Raw genomic sequence first — 27,967 nt, 5'->3', positions numbered from 1 at the left:
CCAATTTTATTCGTTTTTTGCCTCCTCATCTTCAGTTGCGCTGTTAGGTAGAACTGCTCCAAATGTCGGAAATGATTGTGGAAGTGGAGGATGAACAAATTCTTCAGTTGAAATCTGTTCGAAGTATTCTCGCCATCTATCCACCGCGACTCGACGGTTGGTAAGCAAAGTACTCGTCATTAACGCGACAGAAGTGTTCGATATACTGTGTACGTTCATTACGGCGTTAAGCAAGTCAATACAGATCTTCCTCGCCATCCCGAGTGTCCAGTTTATCGTAAAGATTTTTGTAATGGTTCGCTTGGGTGACAACGACCGCTTTTTTGATTGCCGGTTGACATTTTTATAAATTTGCCTATTAGTAAGCGTTCTATCGACGAGAAATTTGTGGTAGAGGCGTTTCTTTTCACGGACCTTCAGTTCAACATCATCATTCGAAAGCCGCTTAGCCGGCTTGGTGACCCCGAGGGTTGCACAGGCCGCTTTGTGGATCGTGTCTTTCATTTGGTTTCATGATTCTTCGACATTCGTAATGGTCGGCAATCGTATGAGTGAGATCGTTTCTTCTTTCTTCTCACCAAATCGCCACCATTTAATGCGCCGCTGGCCTGTGCGTTCCGCACGCTGTTTTATCGGAGGCTTAATTCGTAGGACGACAATCAACGGCCGATGTTGAGGTGCGATGGTCTTCTAGGGGACGACTTTGCAATCAGTGACAGTGGTAAAATGTTAGCGTCTTATGAGAATATAGTCGATTTGTGTTTTACTCCTCCCACTATACAATGTAGGAAGATGAGACAATCGTTTGATGAACCATGTGTTTATAAGTACAAGGTCATGAGTGTCCGCAAAATCGATTATACGCTTGCCACCCTCATTGTGCGCTCCGATCCACTTTCCCCCACGACACCTGTTACCGTCTGCCTTTTCACCCACATGACCATTAAAGTCGCTGGCAATGATAATATAGTCGTCAGCAGGCACGCGACAAGTCTTTTCATGAAGAAGTTGCCAGAAGACATCTTCCTCGGCATCAGGTCGACCTGTCTGTGGTGCGTACGCGGGGAAGAAGTGAATAGTGCGATTAGCTGATATATTGATGCGTACAAAGTATGTTGCCTCAAACCCTCTTCCTTTACCTGGGCTTGGGACCAGCATACTATGTTAATAGCAACCTACCAGCCTTATTATAAGTATACTCCGCAGAGAATATTGGAAAATGATCGGGTCAAACTACTGTGGGATCACACTATTGCCACAAACCACAGTGTTAATCACATCTAGTTCTGCTTCTCAAGGAAGAACGTATTTACTTCATAATCGAAGTAGCCATACCGTTGGACGGGAAGACCGTTGAAAAACATCAAGAAAAAATCCGGAACTACGATCCCTTCGCGGACGATATGAAGCAGAGTTAGAGACTACAAAAGATCGAAGTAGTGGTAATTTCAATGACAGGATTAGTCGCGAAAAAATATACATAAAGCGCTGACCACACTCGATCTAAGAGCCTCGCTATACATGGAGATGCAAAGAGCGGTTATCCTTGCAACCTGTACTACAGTCCGTTGAAAGTCTGACCTAGTGGACTTCAGTCTTGGTTCGCACTGTCTTCGATTTAAGATCTATATATCTGTGCAGTGCTATAGTCCAAAGAGTCCTGTCCCGTAACAATCTGACCTAGTGGGTTTCAGTCTTGATTTGTACTGTCTTCCATTTAAGATCTATGTCCCTGTAATATAGATTCACCGCGTCATTGCTTGAAGTGTTTGCGACAATCAGGATGTAGCAATACATTTTGGCCTGGTTACACACACTTTGCGTGGAAAGGCATCATCGCTGTGATGCGTGCCTTTGGCTGTTACCTTCAGCTGCTGCCTTCAACCCATCCTTAGGTTGGTCGCCCTCGGTCCGGTTGGACGGGAAGAGGGTTCGTGGGTTTTTCTTAACTATACATATATACCTGGCATACCAAATTAAACCCGACCTGAGTTGGAAACGCAGACCTGCATGTGACCAGACGTGTGTCATGGATTGCGAATGACATGGCCATGCGTTGAGTAAATCAGAAATTGATTATTTTTAAGGTTTTGTTTCCAAAACAAGACTTTATTAAAATCGGATCAATGTCTATCTGTCTGCCTGTCACACGCATTTTTCCCAGAAACGGCTATACCGATTGACACCAAATTTGGTGAGCAGGTGAAAACTGTAAACGCCCAGACATGCAACGAGTGATATCCGTCTACGTTGAGATTAGGAGTGGAAGGGGGGTAAACATTTGTTTTCACCGAATATAGTCATGTTGGGTATCAAATGAAAGAAAGGCGGGGAGTGGGAGGGGTGGAAATTGTTGATTTTTTTAACGGACCCATTCTCAAAAACTACCCAAACAAAAAAACTAGAAAAAATCATGGAGCTGCCACTATATGGTGTCCAGGCCTCAAAACACTCTCCATATCGATATCTGCTCAAATTAAGTTAATAATAGCATATTACTACACCCCCTTAAGTTTACCATAGAGTTATAGTATAGAATATAATATGAAGCATATTATCCCCAAGTTTGATCAAAATCATACTATTACTAACAAAGTTACTGTAGCTCAAAGTTGACTTTACCGTGTAAATTTACTGCGACTAAATATCAATATCACACTAAAGTAAGTAGTCTGACATGCTAAATGCATATACATAACGGCCTACGTACAAATGGTATAGTTCTGCACCCAAATATACTCACAGAAGAAGCAAACAAAACCTTTCATACCTGAAGCGCCGAGCTTCCGGTTTCCGGACTTGTCTAAGAATCTAAGAATGTCAATTAAAAAAAATAAATAAATACAAAAGAAAGTGTTATACGAAGCCAACTACTTTTGCTGCCGAAACAGAATCAATTTACAACAAATAACTAAAATTATGACTTTGGAAATCTCGTCGGATTTGATGACAATATTCATTACTATTTCAAACTACTTTCATTATATAGAAGGCAGTATTTTTGTTTGTTGGCTTCGCGGGGTCTACCAAGCTATGATTATAACCAACAAATATCCAATTTCACTTCCACTATCCTCCTAGAAAAAATATAAAATATTGCATTGTTTGGAAATATGGAATTTGGACGGTTTTTCTTAAAGCGTTTCTATAGAAAGAGAAATAATGTCAGCTACGAATATCGGAAGGTAATATTTTAAATAAGTAGGCGAGGGCAAGCAGAAAGTTTTCATTTGTGTTTGTCCTCCTAAAACCTTTTCTTCCTTGTGCGAAAGTAAACCTCTTTAAAAAATCCGCAATTCGGGGTGAAAGAATCGACGTGCCTATCGGATGAATTGCAGTGACGTTACACGTGGACACGAAGACAATACCCAACACCAGAATGGTTCTTCACTTTTGGATGTTTTCGCAGTTATGCCGTCAATTACCAGGGATGGAAGACCAAGGCGCCGTATTGTTAGGACGAACCAACTCAACGAATTTATCGTTCGTACCTGTTACCGTGTCACGGATGTGGAACGGGATCCACCAGGGAACAGACATCGATTCCATGACGCGTTCATAACCCGAATTTCGGAACGTTGTCAATCAATACGGGGTGAAAAATAATCGAGTTCCCCTATCAACTAGGCAGCAAATTTTCCACGTGATTTCACTTGAGCTCGATGTGAAGTCTTTCACCAACCGGACTGAACAAAGGAGCAACTCCAATACACCACCTATGAGGCACTCCATGAACTCAGTAGCAGGAGAAGTTTAGTAATTGGGAATATCGACCCAATTCATAATGAGGCTTTGACAGTATTCCAGATCGCATTCGCCGAATATGCTGAGATTCTCCCAGATGCTAGACCAAAGATCCCAAAACTTAAATTTGCTTCGGCAACTACCAACATCATTGCCGCCGTCGATAGAATTTTGGCTGATTGTTAGGCTAGCGAGATTACTGCGGCACAGGTTCCCCGCCTGGTCTATGTTGCAGCTGAAACTTTTATTCGTCTCAATAATCGACATCTTGGGGCGAATAACAGAGGTATGCACAGGAGGAATTTACCGTTCTGGGTGTTTCGACTCAACAAGAGGGTCGAAAAATTGAGAAAGGAGATTGCCGTATCATGCAAGCACATCTTGACTTTCCTAGATTTACAAATCAAACGTCAAAACGGACAATTTTCTTTTTCTATTTTCAGGAAACCGACCAGCACTCAGCGTACAATCCCGGCCACTTCACAGCTACCAGCACAAAATGGCTGCTTATGGCACTATGATCCACCGCCTCCTAACAATTCCTCTCACAGAGGAAGACTACCGGAGCGAAAAACTCTACATCATGGACACGGCAAAGAAGAACGGGTACACCAACGCCACCATAGACACAATGATTAGGAGACACACACAAAGGTTAGAACGTAGTTTTAATTAATCTTCACTGTTAGAATCGAACATTGTCCGTTCGCACGACAAGCTCGCTCTTGTGAGATGCCCGGGGAATTTTCGTAATAACTTTTGGGTGTCGAGGGCAGTAAATAGAAAAGTCGAGATCGGATCGAAAGCAAAGAAAAGGTTGGACTTGTAATGATTTGACTTGATTTACTTTAACTATTTAACTCTTATTTTTTTGATTATAATATTTTGACTTTACGAGGAAAACGCGAGTCGAAGTGTTCCGCGCCACGGTTGGATACAGAAGAGACCGACTTATTTCCATGCGGTCCTTACTGTCCCAACCAACGGCATTTTTTACCGCTGGCTCTCCACTCCCCCGGTGCGTTCTGAAAACGAGTGAGTGGAGAGTTTCCGCGTTCAGCGCCATCTACCCGTCCGCATCCGCAACATCCGAAATAAATTTCGAATGCTGCAGATCCTGCCGCGCCACATAGTAATCTCACTACACTATATAGCCAAAAATTGCCCTTTACCGCTCAAGTGTCACCTTCTCAAATCTGTCCAAGCACATGCAAAGGACATTGGTGGTGGCTGGTAGGATCAAGCCGTATCTACCAGCTAAAATTCCAGCTAGCTGGGGAAAAAGATCGAAAAACGGTAGAGGAGAGGAGCGGCATTTATAAAATCGCCTGCTCAGATTGTCCGAAGGTGTATATCGGGCGAACAAAAAGATTGGTAACTACCAGATTAAGGGAGCACATAAAGGAGGCAGAGCTGGCTGTCAAGTACTCCCGAAAACCTACTAAATCTATGGTGGCTAAACAGATGGTGGAATGCGGTCATAAAGTAAGCGCCGAGGATTTGAAGATTCTAAAGCAGGTAAGGAAAATTAACCAGCTGGATGCTTACGAAAGCTGGTTCATTAGTAAACAACCGGTTGACACTAGGTTGAATTCAGACCTGGGTAATTGCTATTCCCTAAATGAGCCTCTTCTCGTTTCAGGATAGATAAATTAGCTATTAGAATGTAATTAAATATTTATTTTTTATTCTTTTTCAGGACCTAGATATGGTTTTTTAAATTAGCCATAATTATAATATCATAGTAGACTAGTATAAATACAATCTTAACGCCTACATATGAGCAAACTTGTTAGCACTGATGAAAGGAACAAGCGGAATTCAGCTGATTTTTGTCCCCAACCGTGATATCAATGATAAATTCCGTGGCTATATAGTCAGTGGAACCGTACATCTCCTTGTATAGGTCCAAAAATTATTCAGAGAATTCTCTTCTCAGTCTAGATGAAGGCGGTTTGTACATTTCGAATTGTAAATTGTAATTCACTAAAAACACTGCATGAATGCATTTAGCTCTACGACATCTCAGGATGTTTTTCCCATTACGTCAATATCATCAGCATAGGCTGGCCTTGATGAGAATAGTTGCTCTGGCACCTTGGCAGCGCGGATACCATGATACCACCCACGATGACACCAACATAGCCTAATGGCAGGCATTTAGTCTATGTTGCCAGAAACACACTTTCGTTATTGGCCAAACGGGTAAACGTTCATTTATCAAAGTGTCTTTTTCATATAACTGTTAAAGTTCTTACAAACACATTTGTAGTGAGACCTGTCCGAACAGTCTGGACACGTGCTGCAAGATTTTCCAATGGACGACACCAAACAAACACACTCACACAAATGAATACTACCAGCTTCAACAAGCAATAATATGTGCCGCATTGTTCTAGAAACTGTTAGTTGTAACTGACAGCGAATGGATCTGACTACAGTGAGGATTGCATCGCAACTTTCTTACTCTCTCCCCACTTAAACGTACTATTAGCTATATTTCCAATCTTAGTAACTCTATGATATTTTATAATAACAATATGATACATGCGTCTTGCTTGTAATTATTTTCCCAAAAAATTATTTATTCCTTCCAAATTTCGCGTCTGAATTAAACCAAATTTCAATTTGATATTTTCCAACCTACCCGCAGAAATTTTTATTTTATTTTTAAACAGATTTTCACTATAAACAGTATATCCCAATATCGTTTCTTCTTCATGATATATTATAAATTCATTGCATAGCTTTTCAAATTAAATATGTTGTATACAAGTGGTTAAAGCAAGCTTCTCGTTTAATTCATCATTTTTATATTTCCCCTCTATTAATGTTTTTTTAAAAAGTAATTAAAATAAAAAGCTCCAACTTACGAATGTATAAGTACAATGAGTAAGAATAATAATTTAATAATATTAGAAGTGTATATTTCCAAGTAATCTATCCAAATTTTAGACTCCGTATCCCTTGTTGTTTCTAATGCTATTGCCTCGCTGTTGATTTACGCATAGACTGGTTTCCTGCATTTTGAATAATTTTTATACATAAAATGCAACGGATAAACAGTACACCAAACTTCGTTTACCGTGGAAATTAGCATATTGCTTCGCACAACGTATTAATTTTTTTCATTTTCAGGAATGGTGGGTAGTGGCTTCGAGAGGGAGTGCAAAGTAGATTGCGTTATGCTGACTGTAGGATCAACGGGTTGTATCTCTAAATCAATTTCGTAAACAGGTTCTCGCCAATAGTTAAAACTGGAATATTCTACTGCGCCTTCATCATCTTTAATGGGTGGAAATAATTGGTCGACTATGTATGTCATGCTACAATATCTGTAAAGAGAAGAAAAAGAATTACAGTGGAAACGACAACAGAAATAACCCAATTTCCATTTTGTTTTATTTTACATAAAACCTTAATAAGAAGTCAAAAAATAAAAAAGGGCAAGCATCTCTTATCTCGAAATTCTCGTCTTGCCCATTTAAAGTTTGACCATTTTAACTTCACGAAATTCACCAACCCACCACCACCAAACTAATTCTCGGTAGTTTAAGTATTTGATAATTTTATTAGGATTAGCTCGTAATTGGTAATTAACACATTTAGTAAATGGTTTTCAGCTGAAAGCATTTTAAAAAACTTTTCCAATAGTTTACAAGTAGCAAGAACAGTTTCGGCTTATGTATTTAGGTATAGAACCCTGGTATGGTGTATTTCACACTATTGGTTTCATTTTGGTGCTAATATTTCCTGATCTTTCTAGAATGCAATAAATTCAAACGAAGAAGATAAATTTGACGCTACAACTTTGGTCCTATGAATTCAATTTACAATTGAGTAAAAAGCAACAAAAAAATGCAAATAAAAATCTCATATGGCTGCCATCAAAATACTACAAACGAGTGTATAATAATTAGCAATTCTCCCATTAAAAGTACTAATTTGATGTACTATAATTTTGTTGATTTCATTATAATTACCGTCAAACCTGCCAGTATCATGCAATACATAGTTAACTAAGTTACTGCAAAATTGTGTGTATTCCAATAAACTGGAAGAGGGTCTTCCAGTAAATTTCTAAAATATAGTAATATGCTACTATTAACTTTATTTGACCGGATATCGGAATAGGATGTATTTCGACGCCTAGATTTTGTATAGATGCATCACTGCGATTTTTTCCGATATTCCGGCTGGATAAGTTCTGAGAATGAGCGAGGCCTTTTGAGTTTTTGGGGCACACATTTTGGGTACTGCACTGTGCTTCACCCACAGATAAGATCATTTTGGAAAAGTACTAATGGTGCCCTATATGACCATATTCTGTAAAAAAATTTTGCTCCCCTCTTTCGCATATATGGGGAACTCCCCTCGAAGCCAACACAAAATGATGCCACTCTTTGCACTTGTAGCGGTTCACAAACCACACATTCTCACCAAATTTCGAGACAATAGCTCCTGCCATTTCAGAATAAATCTCGTGTGACGGACAGACAGACAGACGGACATTGAACCGATTTTAATAAGGTTCAGTTTCACACAAAAAATTAAAAATGGCAAATAATTGAAAAAAGTCAAAAAAAATCGGAATTTTTAACATTTTTCTCCCCACGTTAAAAATTGTCTTTTGTTCTTTTTTTGATATTCCGGCGGATGCCTTAATAAAGAAAACCCATTAAAATTTATTAAAATTAGTCACAAGTGAACCCTGAGAATAACTGTCGGCACTTTGAAAAAATGTACATCCGAGAGAAACGCGTTTAAATATTTTTCACTATTCATTTAGATAAAAAAAAAGTAGAGTCTAACAATCTACTATCGCTAGATCATACAAAAGTACTCCTGAGTTGACACATTCCTTCTCCTCTTTTTGCTGCGCTACTTATTTGATCAAATGGACTTCCTTCGAGGAAGCTGTCGTAACTTTGTCGGCCTCTCTTCATCGTCTTGTACCTTACGATCGTATTATTAAAAGCTAATTGGGCAGTCCCTTATGTCTAGAATTTATAAAGGAATTATCCGTTCTTCATTGAACCCAGGTAGTTAAATATGCATGCCCAATTCGACGACTTCCTTACTCGCAAACGTTTGTTTGAAAATGATCAATGATTTTGAGTGTTCCTTTTCAAACAACATTTGAGTAAATCGGCATCGGTAAAATTTTCAAAAACACGTGCAACATACTCCTATTCCTTTGGATTAAGAGCTGGCTTGCGTATCTCCTTTTTTGCCTGTAAGTAACATTCTAGGTTACAGTTTTATTGTTGCGGTGCACTCCAAAATTTGATGTTTCTAGGATAAACTTAAGGGACGATTTTTAAAAAATAGAATTATAATAAATGTGGTAATATACTATTATTAACTTTATTTAAACAGGTATCGGTATGGAGAGTATTTTGAGAACTAGATACCACATTTCTTTTGAAATATTTGAAACTGATCCTTTCCGGACCTCCGCACTCCTCCCGAATTTGCAAAGTGCGCGAGACGTTTAATTTGATACCCCACATAACTATATTCGGTGAAAATTCGTTTTTTGCTTTTCGAAACTGATCTTACTTTTGATATCAATTGAAATGTAGTGTAGTGTGGGCTAAAACTCTATGCTACAAAAAGCGAAACAGGTCTCTATCCACCCAAAAAGTCTGAAACAAAACCACAATGATGATGATGCACCCATATAAAATCTAGGTCTCAAAATAAATCCATTTCAGAAATTTACCCAGAAAATAAATAATAATGGTATATATTTTATAATATATTTATTTATATTTTAGAAATTTGGGTTCTTTTGTTATTTTTAAATCAGTCCCAGTTACTCGAGATATATACTATACATATGTATTGTATGTATTGCATGGGATTAGTCCCATATGTCAACCAGACAGACAGACAGTGAACCGATTTTAATAATGTTTCGTTTTACACAAAACAATTTGCGCGCGGAGTAAGATGATATATATATGGGTATATATCAGTATACGGTAGGAGAATATGTTTGTTTGTTTAAGATGAGCTATATTTATGACTTTAATATGTACAAGTGTATATTTTACAATTTGGAACTATATAAAGGAATATTTTGCATTATTAGCTACGTACGAATGGAAAAACGTGCACAAGATGAACACCAAACATTTATATCCGAAGAATCAAGCTTCTGGTATTCCGACTTGCTTTTATATTTCATTGATCTTGGAAAAAGATTCTGTTTTGTTTAAGTTCAGAACCTAATTAAAATTAAAAAAAGTGTTTGCTTTTCTCTCTATTTTTTCATATTTTCCAACTGCATACTTCAAATAAACACTTAAAAAGGTCGGGCTACCGGAAGCTCGCGCTTGGGGTATAAAGATTTTGTGTTCATCTTATCTGAGAAACTTCTACGCACATTTTTCCATCCATATATAGCTCAAAATCCAACATATTCCTTCATATTTTTCCAAACTACAAAATATGTGTACATAATACAAACATAGATATTATTATCTCCCTAAATAAACTAACTGCCTAATACCGAATACTAACATATCCATGCATATATAAATTGATCGTACTTATATTTCCGGTCTACTTCATGCACAAAAGTATACGTATGTACATATATAGCACATACGTACTGAATACCGTTGGTTTAATTTACTAATACATATATCTATCTGGGTTAACCACCCGCAAATTTCGTCAGCACGTATATATACCTACATGCACACATAGGTCTGTCTGGCGTTATTAATATTGATATAAAAAAAACCTAAAATAAAATGTTTCTTTCTGGCCCCCCATTCGCGTGAGGTTACAACAAATGGCAAAGTTTCACCTTCTATAACTTTGTTACTAATAGTTGGATTTTCTTCAAGCTTGACCAAATTCTGCCTTGTGCGGTTTTTATACAAATGCAAGCAGCTCTAGTATGAACTTAAGGGGGATTGTGACTAAATTTCAAATATATGCCAATATACTATTATTTTTATTATGTATTTTGAGGCCTAGATTTCGTTTAGATACACCATCATGATTTTTTTTTTCAGTTTTTTCCGTTGGATAGGTTCTGAGAAACTGAGACCTGTTACACTTTTTGGGGGTCATATTTTGAGCCCCCACTCCCCTACATTTCGGAAAGTGTTAATTGAGCCCTTTCATTTGATACTCCACATTCTGTGAAAAAAAATTGCACCCTCTATTGACATGCATGGGGAGCCCCCCTTAAACTTAACACAAAATGGCGTCACTTGCTATATGTAAAGGGAACATCAGACATGAGAGCATGTGGCTCTTACAAATTTTGGTGACAAGCGGACAAGGACAAGGACAGACACACATCGAATCGATCCTAATAAGGTTTTGTTTCACACAAAACCTTAAAAAGATACTCAAAATGGAAGTAAATATGTGAATAAAGTTAACGAAAATTTGATTTGTATTTAAACAAATCGGAATACCGGAGGCTGGTGCTTCGGGTATAAAGATTTTGTGTTCATCCTATGTGAGAAACTTCCTACACACATGCATATTCCAGACGCAGATATTATATTCACCCTAAACAAACAAACATTTGAAATAATAAAAACTTGTTATTTCTTTTTCGTTGGTGTAAACAAGAAACTTGTTAGTACTGATGAAGGGAACAAGGGGTCCCCGAAATATCGGTATTTGCAAGAATAAATATTCACACCAACGAAAAAGAAGCAAGTTTTTATTATTTCAAATAATTAATCGTTGGAAACACCGCATAATTTCACTCAGATAAACAAACATTGCCTATAGACTCCCTGCCTTATTTTAACTGATGACGGAAATCACTTCTATGGTGCAATATAACAAAACTTTCAAAGACTGTTGCACCATAACTCCATAAAACCCCGTAGAAAGCTTTGGCTGCTTCGCTTGGCTGTTCCGAAAGGCGATTTTCGAGAGAAGTGGATCGCCATCGTCCGACGGAATCTAGTTTCTTTGGAGTCAGGTTTAAATTGTGAGGATTATTTCAATGTGTTAACTCACATTTTTTTTAAACTTTAACTCCAAACTTAATTGATAATATAAGAAAATTAGAATTTTGTATCACTATTATTCAAATTCAAATTAAGTCACAAGAGATACCGCAGAATATTCAACGTGCCCAAGGTTCGAATCCAACTCAGTGCAAATCCATTTTTTTTGCGACCTGTGAGTCTTTCAAAAACGTACGTTTTATTGTCGTTCAGGTAAAAATGTCAGAATTTGCTATATAGTCTTTTATCATTACTGCCGAAACGTAAAGTAACTTGAAGGATTGTCCATTCACGCATCAATTTCCCACTTTCATGTTAAACAAGTCGGAATACCGGAAGCTCGCGCTTCGGGTATAAAGGTTTTGTGTTCATCTTATGTGAGAAACATCAACGCACATTTTTCTGTCCGTATATAGATACAAATCTAACATAATCCTTCATATTTTTCCAAACTACGAGACATACGTACATATTACAGCCATAGATATCACGCTTACCCTAAACAAACAAACTGCCTATTACCGAATACTGTACACATATATGCACGTATATAAATTGATCGTATCCATATTTCCGATTTACTTTTTACGATTTGTGTGAAACAAAACCTTATTAGAATCGAGACGGTGTCTGTATGTCCGTCTGTCTGTCTGTCTGTCACACCCGATTTATTCGGAAACGACTGGACCGATTGTCACGAAAATTGTTGAGAGTATGTAATCTGGTGTTCCCCTTACATGCAATAAGTGGCGCCATTTTGTGTTTAGTTTAAGGGGGCTCCCCATAAATGTGAATGGAGGGTGCAAATTTTTTTGAATTAGGCACTACCCGCAAAGTTCATTAGCACGCATCTATTATATACCTACATACACACATGTCTGGCTGACAAATAACTAAAAAACTAAAACAAAATAATTCTCTGCGACCCAATTCATAAGAACTTATTTCGTTGTGGTATTGACGAATTGATATGTGATGATAACGTCATGCAGGTTGTAGAGTGCACGAAATTCACAACAAATTGTAAAGTTTCACCCCCTATAACTTTGTTAATAATAGTTGGATTTTCTTCAAACTTGACCGAGGTGTGCACCATGTTCTTCATTATACGCATGCCAAATTTTGTACTTCTGGGATGAACATAAGGGGGGTGCCGGGTAAATTTCTAAAATGTGGAAATATACTATTATTAACTTTATTTGTACAGATATCGGAACTGGATATATTTTGAGGCCTAGATTTCGTAGAGATGCACCACTGGGATTATTTTCAGATTTTTCGGTTGGATAGGTTCTGAGAACGAGACCTGTTACACTTTTTGTGGATCATATTTTGAACCCTCACTCCCCTATGTTTCCTCTAATATCAAATATTGAACCAGATTCGAAAAGTACTAATTGAGACCTTTCATTTGATACCCTACATGGCTACATTCTGTGAGAAAAAAATTTGCACCCTCCATTCACATGTATGGGGAGCCCCCCTTAAACTTAACACAAGATGGCGCCACTTACTGCATGTAAATAATATATCATAATAATAATAATGAATAAATCGGGTGTGACAGACAGACAGACAGACAGACAGACAGACGGACAGACAGACGCCGTCTCGATTCTAATAAGGTTTTGTTTCACACAAAACCTTAAAAATGATTTATTGCTTGAAAAGTAACAAGAAACAAACACTAAATCGAGAACAGGACTGGTAGTTCTAAACACCGGATCCACCCCAACGTTCCGACGCCCAGGCTGCGAGGAAAGCATTCATGTCGGAGTCACTGGTGGGCGGATGGTGAGGACTGGAAGACTCCTCGGCAGGCGACTATCAGTACATTGCCTTCGAAGTGGTAAACACAAACTCTTGGTGTGCGCCACCCCGGCTCTGTTTCTGTACATGGAACGTTGCGGGAGGTTTGTGGAAACTCTTGGAACAGATGGGGCCGCGCTGGAATGTACTTCTGGGGGTGGTGGCGCTGCAGGTGACACTGTCGTAAATTCAGTTATGAACCTGATAACGACGGCCTGCAGAGCCTCCTTGCCACACAACCTCTGAGCGGCCGGGAATAGCCATGTACCATAATGACGAAGTACAAGTCAGAAATCAGCCAAAAGGAGACTCTGCAGCGCAATAAATAGGAACAAAACTCGCTGCTGGCAGTATCTGGTCGACGAGGTGAATGGGAACCCGTGGGGAATCGGTTACAAACTGGTAGCGCAAAAAATCGGTACTCTGCGGAAACCCTGTTCACTTAAGACCAAGCAGATGGACAGCATTGTACGGGCACTATTCCCTGCGCACCCCGTACGGGATGATGACGTCGACGCAGAGAGTGCCGAAGACTATCCACTTTTCTCTATAAAGGAGTTGGAATAGGGGATCCTCTCTATGAAAAGCAAGAGGGCGCCAGGACCAGATGGCATTGGGCTGTTTTTGGGCCTCCAAGTGCTTGTGTTTCAGGCCTTTCCACTAGTTTTGGACCTGGTTATAGTTTAGGCCTTCAAGCGTTTGCGATTCAGGCCTGTATTTTAATTTTGGGCCTTCAAGTGCTTGTGGTTCAGACCTTTACGCCTGGGAGTGATTTGAGGTTCATTATTTTTGTGTCTGGTTATAGTTTGGGTCTTCAGCTGTTTGTGATTCAGGCTTGTAAGTTGATTTTTGGCCTTCAAGTGCTCCTATACGCTGTTGATGGGCCTTGTTATAGTTTGGGCTCTCAATATCATCCGCAAAGGATAATCAATTTTCTGTATTTTACTTGAGGGGTCTCAGAAGGAAGCTCCTTCAGCAATACGCCCTCATCAAAAAACTTAATCTTCTTTGCTTGAGTGGTCGCAGAAGGAAGCTCCTTCAACAGTGCGCCCTCATCAAAAACCTTAATCTTCTTTGGTTGAGTGGACACAGAAGGAAGGGCCTTCAGCAGTGCGCCCTCATCAAGCTTAATTTTCTTGGATTTCGTTTGAGTGGTTGCAGAAGGAAGCTCCTTCAACAGTGCACCCTCATCAAAAAACTTAATCTTGTTTGCTTGAGTGGTCGCAAAAGGAAGCTCCTTCAGCAGTGCGATCTCATCAAAAAACTTGATCTTCTTTGCTTTAGTGGTCGCAGAAAGAAACTTCTTCAGCAATGTGCCTTCATCAATAACTCAATTTCGCGTGTTTTGCTCAAGTGGTCACAGAAGGAAGCACCTTCAGCAGTGGACTCTCGACAGCTAACACAAAATAGAGTTAATTTCATCAGTGGCCTATTGACTTAGGTACCGGAAATTTCAACTCTTTTCATATAATCGAAGGGAGAAAAGGAGTTTGAATAGTTGGGTAGTTCTAGTGAAGTCACGCACATACACCACACACCCTAATGGAGATATAAGAGATCATTGATACCCAGCAAGCGCGGGTTTTCAAATTCGAAGAAATCCGGGGAGGAATTGCGACAAGAGAAGCGCATCAGGGAAAGGTTCGAAGCGGGATGGCAGGACATCCAGAAAGTTTATTCAGATTTTATGATCGATCATAAGCGTCTGCTACTATAAAATGCACTGGAAGATTTAGTATACTTCCGGGATAACAAGATTGGACTTATGCAAAGTGGCAAAAGAAGATATGAAGATACGCCTCGCGAAACAGGGTCAGGAGAAGGTTCTAGCAGGGGCCATATCACGCCTTTATGATGATAGGGAACTGAGTAAAGGATTGTTCAGGAACCCACCTGAAGCTCCAAACGAATATAACAAAGGTATCTCAGTAAGTAGGAACCTTCCAAAGGCACCCAGTAGATACGCAATATCATATGAAGGGGTTTGGGGGCTCGTGGCCCTGGAAGTCGAAACCAGCCTACTGGAAATATTGGACCGAATCCTGCCAGCCATGCATTCATCCCTGGATAGGGCAACCAAGGGACTCTTCCTCCCTGGGGTCGGGGTACCGTCCTCGACCCAATCCACCTAACCCGGAAATCCCTGCGTTTAGGACGATATTAGCCAGTACGAACCATTCCGAAATCTTGTCAATTCAGTCTATGATAGGTTTGTCGGCTACACGGAGCGTCTCATGAAGCTCCAAAGCAAGCTGAGAGGTGACGCTGAGCGAGTAGTCGACCATTTGGGGGTATGTGGAGAAAAGCTATACCTCTGATCCATAAACTTGGAACCTTTTGGATCATAGGTATAGCAGCCGCCGGGCCCTAGTCGAAAAGAAGATCCAAGAATTAACAGATGTTCTGCAAATAACACAAAAAGACGCAAGCACTCTAGGCCTAAGCCTTGGATATGATGCGCTCCGTGGTTCAGAACCTGCACCAAACTGGATTCCGAGCGGACGAAGGGATCCCTTTCATTCCGTTTATCCTAGTAAAGAAAATGGACGTATCGACTTGAAGAGAATTTGACTAATCTTTGCAGAACTCAAAACAGCCTGTCACTATCAGTGAGATTGGTCATTTCTTGAAGAAACATATCTATTCTTTATAGATATAACTCCTGGCTTGGATGGGATGATTGGTGGATCCAATGCTGGAGATTCTAGCCACAAAAAGAAAGTCCAAACAGAGGTAACGCTACTCACGAATGCGCATGGGGAAAAGAAATAATGGATAAAGTCCTTTCTGTGCATGAGAAAATATAGCACTGTTCAGTGTTCCAAACTTGTTGAGGACGAAAACAAGGAAAAGCTGCTCCGTCAGCACTTTTATGCATTTATTGTGCTTCTCATAAGTGCAAGAGAGGGGAAACTTGCAATAAGCGCAAGCACCTCAAATGTGAGATTCGTAAAGAGCATTTAACAGTGGTGTATTAAACTTAGGCTGAATTGGAAAGCGAAGCACCACCCACCATATCGAAAACTCAACGGCTCTATCATACTCCAGTAACATCCTTCCCACGGCGGGGGTTAAAATAGGAAATAAGGAAAGCGGGAGCAGCTTTTCCCGTGCACTGTCTTAACGACCAGGGCAGCCAGAGCAGCTAAATAATTGAGGACCTAGTGCAACAACTTCGTTAAAGAAGAAAACTAATATCGAAGTTTCCGGGATTGGCGGAATTTCAGCCGGAAAGGTGTCGTCGGTGGTCTGCATCACCCTTCAGTTGGATGACGGCTCCGACGTCAGCGCAAAGTCCTTGGCGGTCAAAAGGGTGACTAAGTTCCACATCGAGTGAAAGCCTCACTACAGGGGAAGAAGTTGGCGGATCCGAATATGCATCGCATGTTCCCGTGTTACTAGGATTAGTGTCCATGGCGACAAGACAACGTAAGGTTGAGGAATTCCTACCGTTGGGCAGGAAAAAAGATGGTTAAAGAATGAAGCTCTTAAGTTCAAGTCAGATAAATTCATAACGGAGTATTTGAATTTGGGGTACAAGGAAGAGGTCCCAAGGGAACTCCAGGGGAACACCAGTGGAGCAGAATACTACCTTCCGTACTTAAGTGTGATCCGATAGGACCTCAACAAAAATACGGAATGTGTTCAACGCGTCTAGTCCCACATCAAATGGGGCTAGTTTGAATCAGATGATCCGCTCGGGGCCGAAGTACCAAATCCGTCGATTTAAATATGTATATTCTAGCGTAATCAGCAGATTGACGGGGCCAGTATCCTTGAGAACTATATGAGCCGGGGCTGGTGTTGTATTCGGCGCCGTAGTGGTTGGGTTAATGTTGTGGTTAAGTAGAAAGTGGTGTGGGGAGCAAAAGATATACCCACTTTTATAAGTCACCTCTCACCGGAAGACAAATGCCCGGGGAATAGGTGGCAACCGACCGTGTACAGGGACAGCCTCTCTTTTCAGATTTTTCGGTTGGGTAGTTTCTGAGAATGGGTCCGTTAAAAAAATTATCACTTTCGACCCCCCGCATTCCCACCCTTCCCAACAAATGTCAAAACTAAGCTCGGAAAGTACTAATCGAGACCTTTCATTTGATACCCCACATGACTATATTTGATGAAAAAAACTGTACACCCCTCTTTTGCATGTATCGAGACACCCCTTAAATTCGATGTAGAATTAGGTAACTCACTGCTTGCGTGCGCGTTCACAGTTCCCACCTTTCTACTAAATTTGGTGTTAATCGCTATAACCATCTCCGAGAAAAATGCGTGTAATGGAGAGGCAGACAAATAGACAGTAAACCGACTTAAATAAGGTTTTGTTTGACATAAAACCTTAAAGACCATTAACATATGTACATATGTTTAGCTCTAAGTATATGTTTTTCCAACAATGGGTTATTCGCGGACAAGTTATAAATACAACCTGGAAGCGATCTTCGAGGTTGGCGAAACCCCCCGAGGTGGAATTATGTAACTTCTATTCGAATAGACACCAAGATGCTTGGGATATGTAAATACTCTACTCAAATTGCGAGCGTATGAAGGGGGTTATGATGTGAGTAAAACATGAAACTATATGCGGAATTGTTTTGTTTGGAGGAATGGATGAATGATTGGCACGAGTAGAATATGAATGTGCAAAAACGTTTTTTTCGCTCTTTTTAAGGTTTTGTGTGAAACAAAACCTTATTAGAATCAAGATGGTGTCTGTCTGTCCGTCTGTCTGTCTGTCTGTCTGTCACACCCGATTTATTCGGAAACGACTGGACCGATTGTCACGAAAATTGGTGAGAGTATGTAATCTGGTGATCCCTTTACATGCAGTAAGTGGCGCCATCTTGTGTTAAGTTTAAGGGGGGGCTCCCCATACATGTGAATGGAGGGTGAAAATTTTTTTTTCACAGAATGTAGCCATGTGGGGTATCAAATGAAAGGTCTCAATTAGTACTTTTCGAATCTGGTTCAATATTTGATATTAGATGAAACATAGGGGAGTGAGGGTTCAAAATATGACCCACAAAAAATGTAACAGGTCTCGTTCTCAGAACCTATTCAACCGAAAAATCTGAAAAAAATCACAGTGGTGCATCTCTACGAAATCTAGGCCTCAAAATATATCTGGTTCCGATATCTGTACAAATAAAGTTAATAATAGTATATTTCCATATTTTAGAAATTTACCCGGCACCCCCCCTTATGTTCATCCCAGGAGTACAAAATTTGGCATGCGTGTAATGAAGAACATAATGCACAATTTGGTCAAGTTTGAAGAAAATCCAATTATTATTAACAAAGTTATAGGGGGTGAAACTTTACAATTTGTTGTGAATTTCGTGCACTCTACAACCTGTATGACGTTATCATCACATATCAATTCGTCAATACCACAACGAAATGAGTTCTTATGAATTGGGTCGCAGAGAATTATTTTGTTTTAGTTTTTTAGTTATTTGTCAGCCAGACATGTGTGTATGTAGGTATATAATATATGCGTGCTAATGAACTTTGCGGTAGTGCCTAATTCAAATGGATATAAGAAGTAAATCGGAAAAATGGGTACGATCAATTTATATACGTGCATATATGTGTACAGTATTCGGTAATAGGCAGTTTGTTTGTTTAGGGTGAGCGTGATATCTATGGCTGTAATATGTACGTATGTCTCGTAGTTTGGAAAAATATGAAGGATTATGTTGGATTTGTAGCTATATACGGACAGAAAAATGTGCGTTGAAGTTTCTCACATAAGATGAACACAAAACCTTTATACCCGAAGCGCGAGCTTCCGGTATTCTGACTTGTTTGATTTATACAAATAATAATTGGATGCAAGTGGCAGAAAGTCAAACATAAGTAACAATGAAATTGTGATTTTGAAATAAATGGAAAGTAAAAATAAAAGGATTACAGTTGAAAAGTTGAAATAAGATATGGTATTAGCGAGATGTAAGGTTGTAACTGGCAAGTAGCCAAGAATATGTATTTGTAGAAGTATGTAAGATTTTAGATTAGAGGATGGTTCACTTGTATTATAACTCTTTCCTTTGATTAAAATAGTGCACATAAAGTTGTACCTCGTAAGAAGCCTAGAGCAACTAAAAATATAATTTAGTTTTCTAAGCGTAATGAGGTTCCGAATCATGGCGGCCAGGGCCAGATTTCCTCACGCGGGGGAGCAATGTTTGCACAATTATTCAGTTTAAGATTCTTCAGGCGGGAGAACAGTGCTTGTACAATTATTCAGTTCCAGATTCCTCAGGCGAGAGAACAATGTTTGCACAATTATTCAGTTCCAGATTCCCCAGGTGGGAGAACAATATTTGCAGCAGTTATTCAGCTCTAGACTTCTTCAAGCGAGGGAATGTTTACGACATTATGAAAGTTAAATCAATCGTCAAGATTTCAATCAATTATCTCTATCCATCACGAAGGTTAAATAAATAATTGTATAGGCAAAACATCAAGCAAATATAAAGCTTGGGCCATGTGTGCTACGGTTTGCTGTCCACCTGGAAACCAACACCCACCAAGTCATCGAAGCAAAATCCAACTGAAAAATCTGAAAAAAATCACAGTAGTACATCTCTACGAAATCTAGGCCTCAAAATACATCCGGTTTCGATATCTGCACAAATAAAGTTAATAACAGTATATTTCCACATTTTAGAAATTTACCCGGCATTCCCCTTTATTTCCAATCTAGAAGTACAATTGGTGTAACATAATGCAAAATTTGGTTAAATTTGAGGAAAATACAATTATTATTAACAAAGTTATTGGGAGTGAAACGTTGCCAGTTTTTGTGAATTTCGTGCATTCTACAACGTCTATGACGCCATCATCCCATATCAGTTCGTCAATACCAAAACGAAGTAAGTTCATATGAATGGAGTCCCAAAGAATTATTTTGATTTAGTTTGTTAGTCATTTGTATATGAATATCAATTACTCCAAACAGACATGTGTGTGTATAGGTATGTAGTATATACGTGCTAATGAGGTTTGCGGGTAGTGTCTAATTCAGATAGATTTATTTGAACATTAAACCAGTCATATTTTAATGTACGCACTATATATGTACATATGTATGCTTTTGTGCACGAAGTAAATTGGAAATATGATAACGATCAATTTATATAGGTGCCTATATATGTACAGTATCCGGAAATAGACAGTTTGATTGTTTAGGGCGAGGATAATATCTATGGCTGTAATATGTACGTATGTCTTACAATTTGGAAAAATATGAAAGAATATTGTGGCGCGGCAGGATCTGCGGCATTCGAAATTTATTTCGAATGTTGCGGATGCGGACGGGTAGATGGCACGGAACTCTCCACTCATTTAGAACTCGCCACGGGAGTGGAGGATTAGCGGTGAGAAAGTGCCGTTGGTTGGGACAGAAAAGACCGCATGGAAATAAGCCGGTCTCTTCTGTCTCCAACCGTTGTGGGTAACAGTCTTAAGTCGCAACGAGAATCAATTCGTGTACTTTAAACGCGCAAAATACATTTTCTGTGCCTATTGTAAAACAGACAATAAACTAATTAGAATTAACGTACATATACTTTGTATCGGCTTGTTTATTTGATAAACGCGCACATAATTTCACTTGTTTACTGTGGTGTTATAATGAGAATTAAATCGATTCAGAGCGAAAGAAAAACAGGAACAAAATTGTAAACTGAGGATTGAAGTGTTAACTAAAGTGGTGATCCCGATAGAAACTACAGCAGAGAAAACGCTGTCGCAGCCACCATCGCCGCCGCAGCCAACAGAGACGCCGCAGCTACGCCCGCCGCCGCAGCCACCAGTGACGCCGCAGCTATGCCCGTCGCCGCAGCCACTAGTGACGACGGAGCCACGCTCGCCGACGCAGCAGCAAATCGCAAATCAATTCAATTTTATTGGATAGCAATAGAAAGGCGAATTTACAAAACCATTTTCTATTTATATTCTTGTACAATAGTAGTAATTAACGCTAAAGTAGTAATAACTTAAAGACGTGATTTTATCAAACTGTTTACAATTAGGAAAAATCAATAAATAGTGTACCCGCTGCAAGAGACGGCGTTCAGGCGTTTAAGGTGAGTGTCATCGTTGGTTGTCCGCTCTCTGGGTGAGTTTCTGGGTGGTGATTTCGGTCTGCGCTGGAAAGCGTCCGCTTCGGTCGTCATTTCTGTGTTCGTGCGTGCATTTGTGGGTGCGACCTGCCGTGTCGGAGCAAATTCACCGCGTTTTCATTACAAACTCACCGCGTTTTCATTACAAACTAACCGCGTTTTCATTGCAAACTCTTACTTTTTGGTTACTCAAGATGTCGTTTGACAGCAAAGACGCGGCAAGCCGATCGGACTCGCAAGTGACCGCCCTCGCCGTACGCGTTCCTCCGTTTTGGCGGCGGAACCCGGAGCTGTGGTTCGTGCATTTGGAAGCGCAGTTCCAAATGTCAGGCATCACATCGGACGCGACCCGCGTCAACTATGCGGTGGTCGGCTTGGACGAAGAGTCTATTCTGCTGGTGTCCGACGTAGTGAAGTCGGCATCATACACGCAGCTCAAGAGTGAGTTGATCAGGCGCCTGTCGGCAAGCGAGTCGGTAAAATTAGACCACTTGCTGGCGGGTTTAACGTTGGGTGATCGAACTCCCAGCCAATTGCTTCGCGAAATGAGGCAATTGGGTGGAAGCAAGATTGGCGATGACCTGATCAAGTCGCTCTGGCTGCGACGGCTCCCGGAGGGCACCCAGGCGATCCTAGTTTGCGTCTCCGGTTCCTTGGAGGAACTGACAGCGCCGGCCGACCAGGTGCAGGAGGTGTACGCTCTCCCAACCATAGCGGCCGTTCAAACACCGTCGGATGAGGTTGGCGACTTAAGGCGCGAGATAGCCGCTTTACCAGCCAGTGTGGCCGAGATGCGGGCGACGTTGGACGCTCAGCGTTCGGGTGCCAGATTGCGGGCTCGCTCACGGTCTGCCACTCGAAAAGGGCGAAATGTTGCGGATGCGGACGGGTAGATGGCGCGGAGCTCTCCACTCACTCATTTTAGAACTCGCCACTCATTTAGAACTCACCACGGGAGTGGAGGATTAGCGGTGAGAAAGTGCCGTTGGTTGGGACAGAAAAGACCGCATGGAAATAAGCCGGTCTCTTCTGTCTCCAACCGTTGTGGGTAACAGTCTTAAGTCGCAACGAGAATCAATTCGTGTACTTTAAACGCGCAAAATATATTTTCTGTGCCTATTGTAAAACAGACAATAAACTAATTAGAATTAACGTACATATATTTTGTATCGGCTTGTTTATTTGATAAACGCGCACATAATTTCACTTGTTTACTGTAGTGTTATAATGAGAATTAAATCGATTCAGACCGAAAGAAAAACAGGAACAAAATTGTAAACTGAGGATTGAAGTGTTAACTAAAATATTTTGGATTTGTAGCTATATACGGATAGAGAAATGTATGTTGAAGTTGCTTACATAAGATGAACACAAAACCTTTATACCCGAAGCGCGAACTTCCGGTATTCCGAGTTTTTTTTCTTGTGGGAAGTGAGATGGAATTCGTCAGCAGCTCTATTTAAACACAGAGGATCTCTCTCCAGACAACGCTGTTGAGGAGATGCTGAGGAGCGCTAACAGGTGGAGCCGTGTTGCCCATTACGTTCGGGTCCTTCTCGCTGCAAAGAGGATAGATCTTGACCAGTGGAGGAGCCGGATTAGGGGGTTAACGGGAATATGGTCATGTGGGGTATCAAATCAAAGGGCTCACGTAGCACTTTTCAAAACTAATGGTATTATTGATACCGGGTGAAGCATACTGAAATGAGGGCTGAAAATGTGTACCCAAAAAGTGCAACAGGTCTCGTTCTCGGAAAAGAAAAGCAGAAAAATCTGAAAAAAATCACAATGGGCCATCTATACGAGAGCTAGGCCTAAAAATACATCGCATTCCGATACCTGCTTCAATAAAGGTAATAGTAGTATATTACCATATTTTAGAAATTAACCCGAAAACTCCCTTAAGTTCATCCTAGAAGTACAAGATAGTATAAAGCATAAACATATCGATACCAGTTAAGGGTTAAGAGAAAATATTTTATTAATTTGATTTGGCATTCGAATTCAGACGTTCTTAAAATAAGTGCAAATTGAATTTTTAACAGAACATTGAAGTGAAATATTTAATTTAAATATATTTATCAGCTGATCGCACTATTTACTTCTTCACCACGTACGCATCACAGACAGATCGACTTGATGCTGAAAAGGATACCAAGCCCCCAGATTCAGCCCAATCACTGAATTCCGCCGAAAACGTGAACCGCAAAACTGGTGCAGTGCCAAAAATGCAGCGATCGACGTCGTCATCTGCGTGTTCTCGACGGCTTAGGAATCCGTTAGACGAGACTGTGACTTCCGAAAAGGCGTTTCCTACTGTGCATAACAATGTAGCCTCAACATCTATATCTCTATGCACCAGGCCTCTCAATCTATGTTGAATTCGCCTGCAATGCCCTCCTATATCAGGGTTGCTTCCACTGGCGCTACACCCCTAATCCAGCGGCCCCCATGCGACGAGTTGCGGTCCACCGAGCCTCCGATCCTGTCTCGCTCCATCGCGCCTACGACGGGACAATATCCGCAGCCTCCTCAGCAAGCTTCGAATCGAAACACAGCCGCTCCACTTAATGACATCGTTCCTGTCGCCAACGAAGCTCCGCTCCCCGCTACCGCCATATATCTGGCACTTCATCCATCCATACCAGTGGCCCCAAGTTAAAGGTGGCGTCCCCACCTAAACAGCTCCTCATCTCCAGGCTAGCGTTCACAACTTCTACGGACGATGTTCTGGAGTATATAAGGAGCAAAGTTGGTTTACTTTCTACATTACACTCCCAAAAGACAACAACACCGACCGGATGATTGCATCTTTCAAGGTTACTTATCCACACGAAGTTGATGTCCTCGGCAACCCTTCTTTCTGACCTGAAGGTGTATTCATCAAGCCATATAAGCGCCCCAATTCGCGGATAAATTTCAGGGCAACCCGCCTGCCTCGCCGAGCTATATAATTGGATCCATGTTCACTGTCCGTTTTGTGTTTACACAAAACTTTAAAAAGAAAGATAGTCTAGCAGGAAGTTCAAATTACCGTCCGATCCAGTTACTTTCCCATACCTTGAAGATTTATTAATGTATTCTTGGCAACTGTATTTGCGAAATCGTTGAAATAACCGTGAATCAAGACGGATTTGTCAAGAACTGTGGAACTACTGACGTAATACACGCTGGGCGGTTGCTCATGGAGAAACACCGTGAGAATGATCGCCCTTTTTACATTGCATTTGTAGATCTAGAGAAAGTGTTTGACCGTGAGCCACATGAACTCATCTGTTAGGCTCTACGACTACACTAAGTGCCAGAGAAGTAAAGTTCGAAGTGTGGCGGATGCTTCGTGTCTCTGTTAGTGTTCATCAACGAAGCGCCTTCTCACCACTCCTCTTTGTTCTTGTTATGGATACCGTCACACAGGATATCTAACGTCCAGCGCCCTATACACTGCTTTATGCAGATAATGTTTTCCTAGCGTCTAACAGCAAAAATGATGTCAATCAACTTGCCCAAAAATGGAATCATTGCCTCATGCAACACGGTCTCAGATTGAACCTGAAAAAAACTGAATTTTTGACAATCGACCCCCATGAAACAGGCACAATCATCGTCAGCGGCAGTAACCTGCCCAGAACTGAGCGATTTAAATATCTCGGGTCAATGCTATCAGCCAATGGAGAACTGCGTTATGAAATTGCTTCACGCATTAACGCAATCTGGATGAAGTGGTGTTTCACAACTTGTGTTCTTTGTGATCGACGTATTAACGAACGTCTCAAATCTAAAATTTACCGCAATGTCGTCCGTCCTGAGAGAGGTGTCTTCGACGGTATGGTCACGTAATTCCCGCTAATGAAAATTCACTTACCAAGATTGGTCTGAAACGACCAAAAAGCCAGTCGAAACAACGGTGGCTTGACACGCTGGATTGCATCTAGATCAGGCATTTGATAGAGCCAAATAGCGAAAACGATCACGACGGGGGTTGGCTCATGAACAGGACAAAGATTGAGCAAAAAGAAAATATGTTTGTCTCGAGTAATTGATATTGATATAGAAATGATTAAAAAACTAAAACGAAATGTTTCTATGCGACCCCCATTCATATGAACTCACTTTGTTGTGGTATTCTGCGAAGTGATATGCTATGATGACGCCATACACGTTTTAGGATGCACGAAATTCACATAAAATGTAAAAGTTTTACCTTCTATAACTTTGTTAATAATAGTTGGATTTTCTTCAAACTTCCCGAAGCTATGCCTTATGCTATACCTTGTGCTTATTGTGTACTCCTAGTATGGACTTAAAGGGATTTTCTAAAATATGCTATTATTAACTTTATTTGTGCAGATTTCGGAACGGGATATATTTTAAAGCCTAAACTTTCTTTGTTTGATTTTTCTTAGATTTTTCGGTTGGACACGTTCTGGAAACGAGACCTGTTACACTATTTGAGTGTCAAGGAACCTTTGAAAAGTACTAATAGATTCTCCGTGTTAGAAAATGACTATTTGGTTTTTTACGTCGAAATAGTGGTTTCACCTGCCAAATTACCATATCTATTAAACCAATTCGGAACATTCATTTATTGAATTCCCACAAAGCGGAAAAGGAAACGCGGTGACGACATCGAACGAGCAATTTGATTGTTATTTACGTGAAGGCACCTGGTTTAGTGATTATTACTTGTTACTTTTCAAGTAATCAATCAGTTTTTAACAGGAAAGTGGGAAATTGCTGCGTGAATGGAAGTTACTTTCTGTTTCGGCAGTATACGTAAGGAGCTATTTAGCAAATTCTGACATTTTTACCTGAACGGTATTAAAACGTACTTTTCTGAACAATTCATACAAAAAAAAATGCATTTGTACTGAGGGGGATTCAAACCTTGGACACGTTAAATATTCTGCGGTATCTCTTTTCTTATGACTTGATTTGAATTTCAATAATAGTAATAAAAAATTCTTACGCAATCGAACATTATCAATTAAGATTAACTTACATTGCAATGATCCTCACAATTTAAACTTCACTGCAAAGAAACTAGATTCCGTCGAAGAAGGGGAACCAACTTTTCGAAAATTGCCTTTCGGAATAGCCAAAAAAGCTTTCTACGGGGTTTTATGGAGTTATGTGTGCAGCGAAGCACGAAACAATATTCCACCGTCCTTAACATTTCATGCGGGAAATTAATATTGACAATTTTTTATTTTTATGAGTAACTGCCAGTTGTCGGGCTACTGAAGTTTCTTGGTTCCAGTTGTGACGTCACAACACATGGCGCGGGTTTTTCAGTCTGTTTGAATTTAATTGAAATTTAAATTGTTAAAATGTTGTTAATTTCAAAAACACATTTTTTTTTCCAAAAATGGTCTTTGAGAGTTGTGTTAGATTGCACCATAAAAATGATTTCCGTCATTACTGAAAATAAGGCAGGGAGTCTATTGAGCTCTTTCAGTTAATACCCCACACGACCATATTTTGTGAAAGAAATGTTGTCCTCACGATTGGCATGTACAATACGAAATGTCGCCACTTGCTATATGCAAAGGAATTCAAATTTTGTGACAATCGGTCCAGCCATTTCCGAATAAATCAGGTGTGACAAACAGACATACAGATAGATAGACAGACATCGAATCGATTTTAATAAGGTTTTGTTTCACATAAAATCCTGACCTGACTTGATTAAATTGATCCTTCAAATTTCTTCTAGCAGTTTTTATTAACTGCATTGTTAACGGCTACTTTCCGTCTATTTGAAAAGTTACAAAAATTGTTGCAATTCAAAAGAAAGAAATATCTTCCGAGCCAAACAATTTCAGCCCGATTTCCTTCTTTTCCAATCAAGGAAAACTTTTTGAGAGGGCCTGGACAAGTGAACTTGCCTAGCATTGAAATTTCAAAAATATCATTCCCCATTCATCAGTTCGGGTTTCGTCATAAACACGGAGCCCGACATTCACTGAGCTACCTTCACGACGCCGTGGCTTATAGACTTAACGCCAACAATAAACCAATCGTAGCTTGCATTGGATGTAGAAAGGGCCTTTAACTCCATATATTTAAGCGAACTCATACAAACTAACCGAAAATAGCTTCCTAATTCCGATTATCAGAATTGCCTCAGCTTCTTCGAAGGTAGACTGTTCTATGTCAACGTAGGAAACGATCTCTTACCAGTAACATCAGGAGTACCGCAAGGATCCATTTCAGGGCCTACCTTCTAAACCATTTCCACTCTTGAAGTTCCCATTCTTCAGACCGACACTGACTTTATTCAATATGCCGGTG

At 40.2% G+C, this 27,967-nt stretch overlaps 1 protein-coding gene across 5 annotated transcripts in view; it reads right to left on the bottom strand.

The window, feature by feature from the left end:
- Positions 1–6,298: 6,298 nt before the first annotated feature.
- LOC119660368 (phosphatidate phosphatase LPIN2) overlaps positions 6,299–27,967 on the bottom strand; it is a 208,501-nt gene continuing 186,832 nt past the window's right edge. For 4 of the 5 annotated variants that reach the window (XM_038068880.1, XM_038068884.1, XM_038068882.1 and 1 more), the window contains one exon: positions 6,299–7,079. In XM_038068880.1, the coding sequence (XP_037924808.1) occupies positions 6,863–7,079 (217 nt within the window). In that variant the 3' untranslated portion in view covers positions 6,299–6,862. The remainder of the gene's footprint in view (positions 7,080–27,967) is intronic. The other variant, XM_038068881.1, reaches the window with a different exon arrangement.

The sequence above is a fragment of the Hermetia illucens genome, chromosome 6, assembly GCF_905115235.1.
Source record: "Hermetia illucens chromosome 6, iHerIll2.2.curated.20191125, whole genome shotgun sequence".
NCBI classification, from domain to species: Eukaryota; Metazoa; Arthropoda; class Insecta; order Diptera; family Stratiomyidae; genus Hermetia; species Hermetia illucens.
Note: the sequence above shows the minus strand (reverse complement) of the source record. Positions and strands in the feature narration are given on the sequence as shown.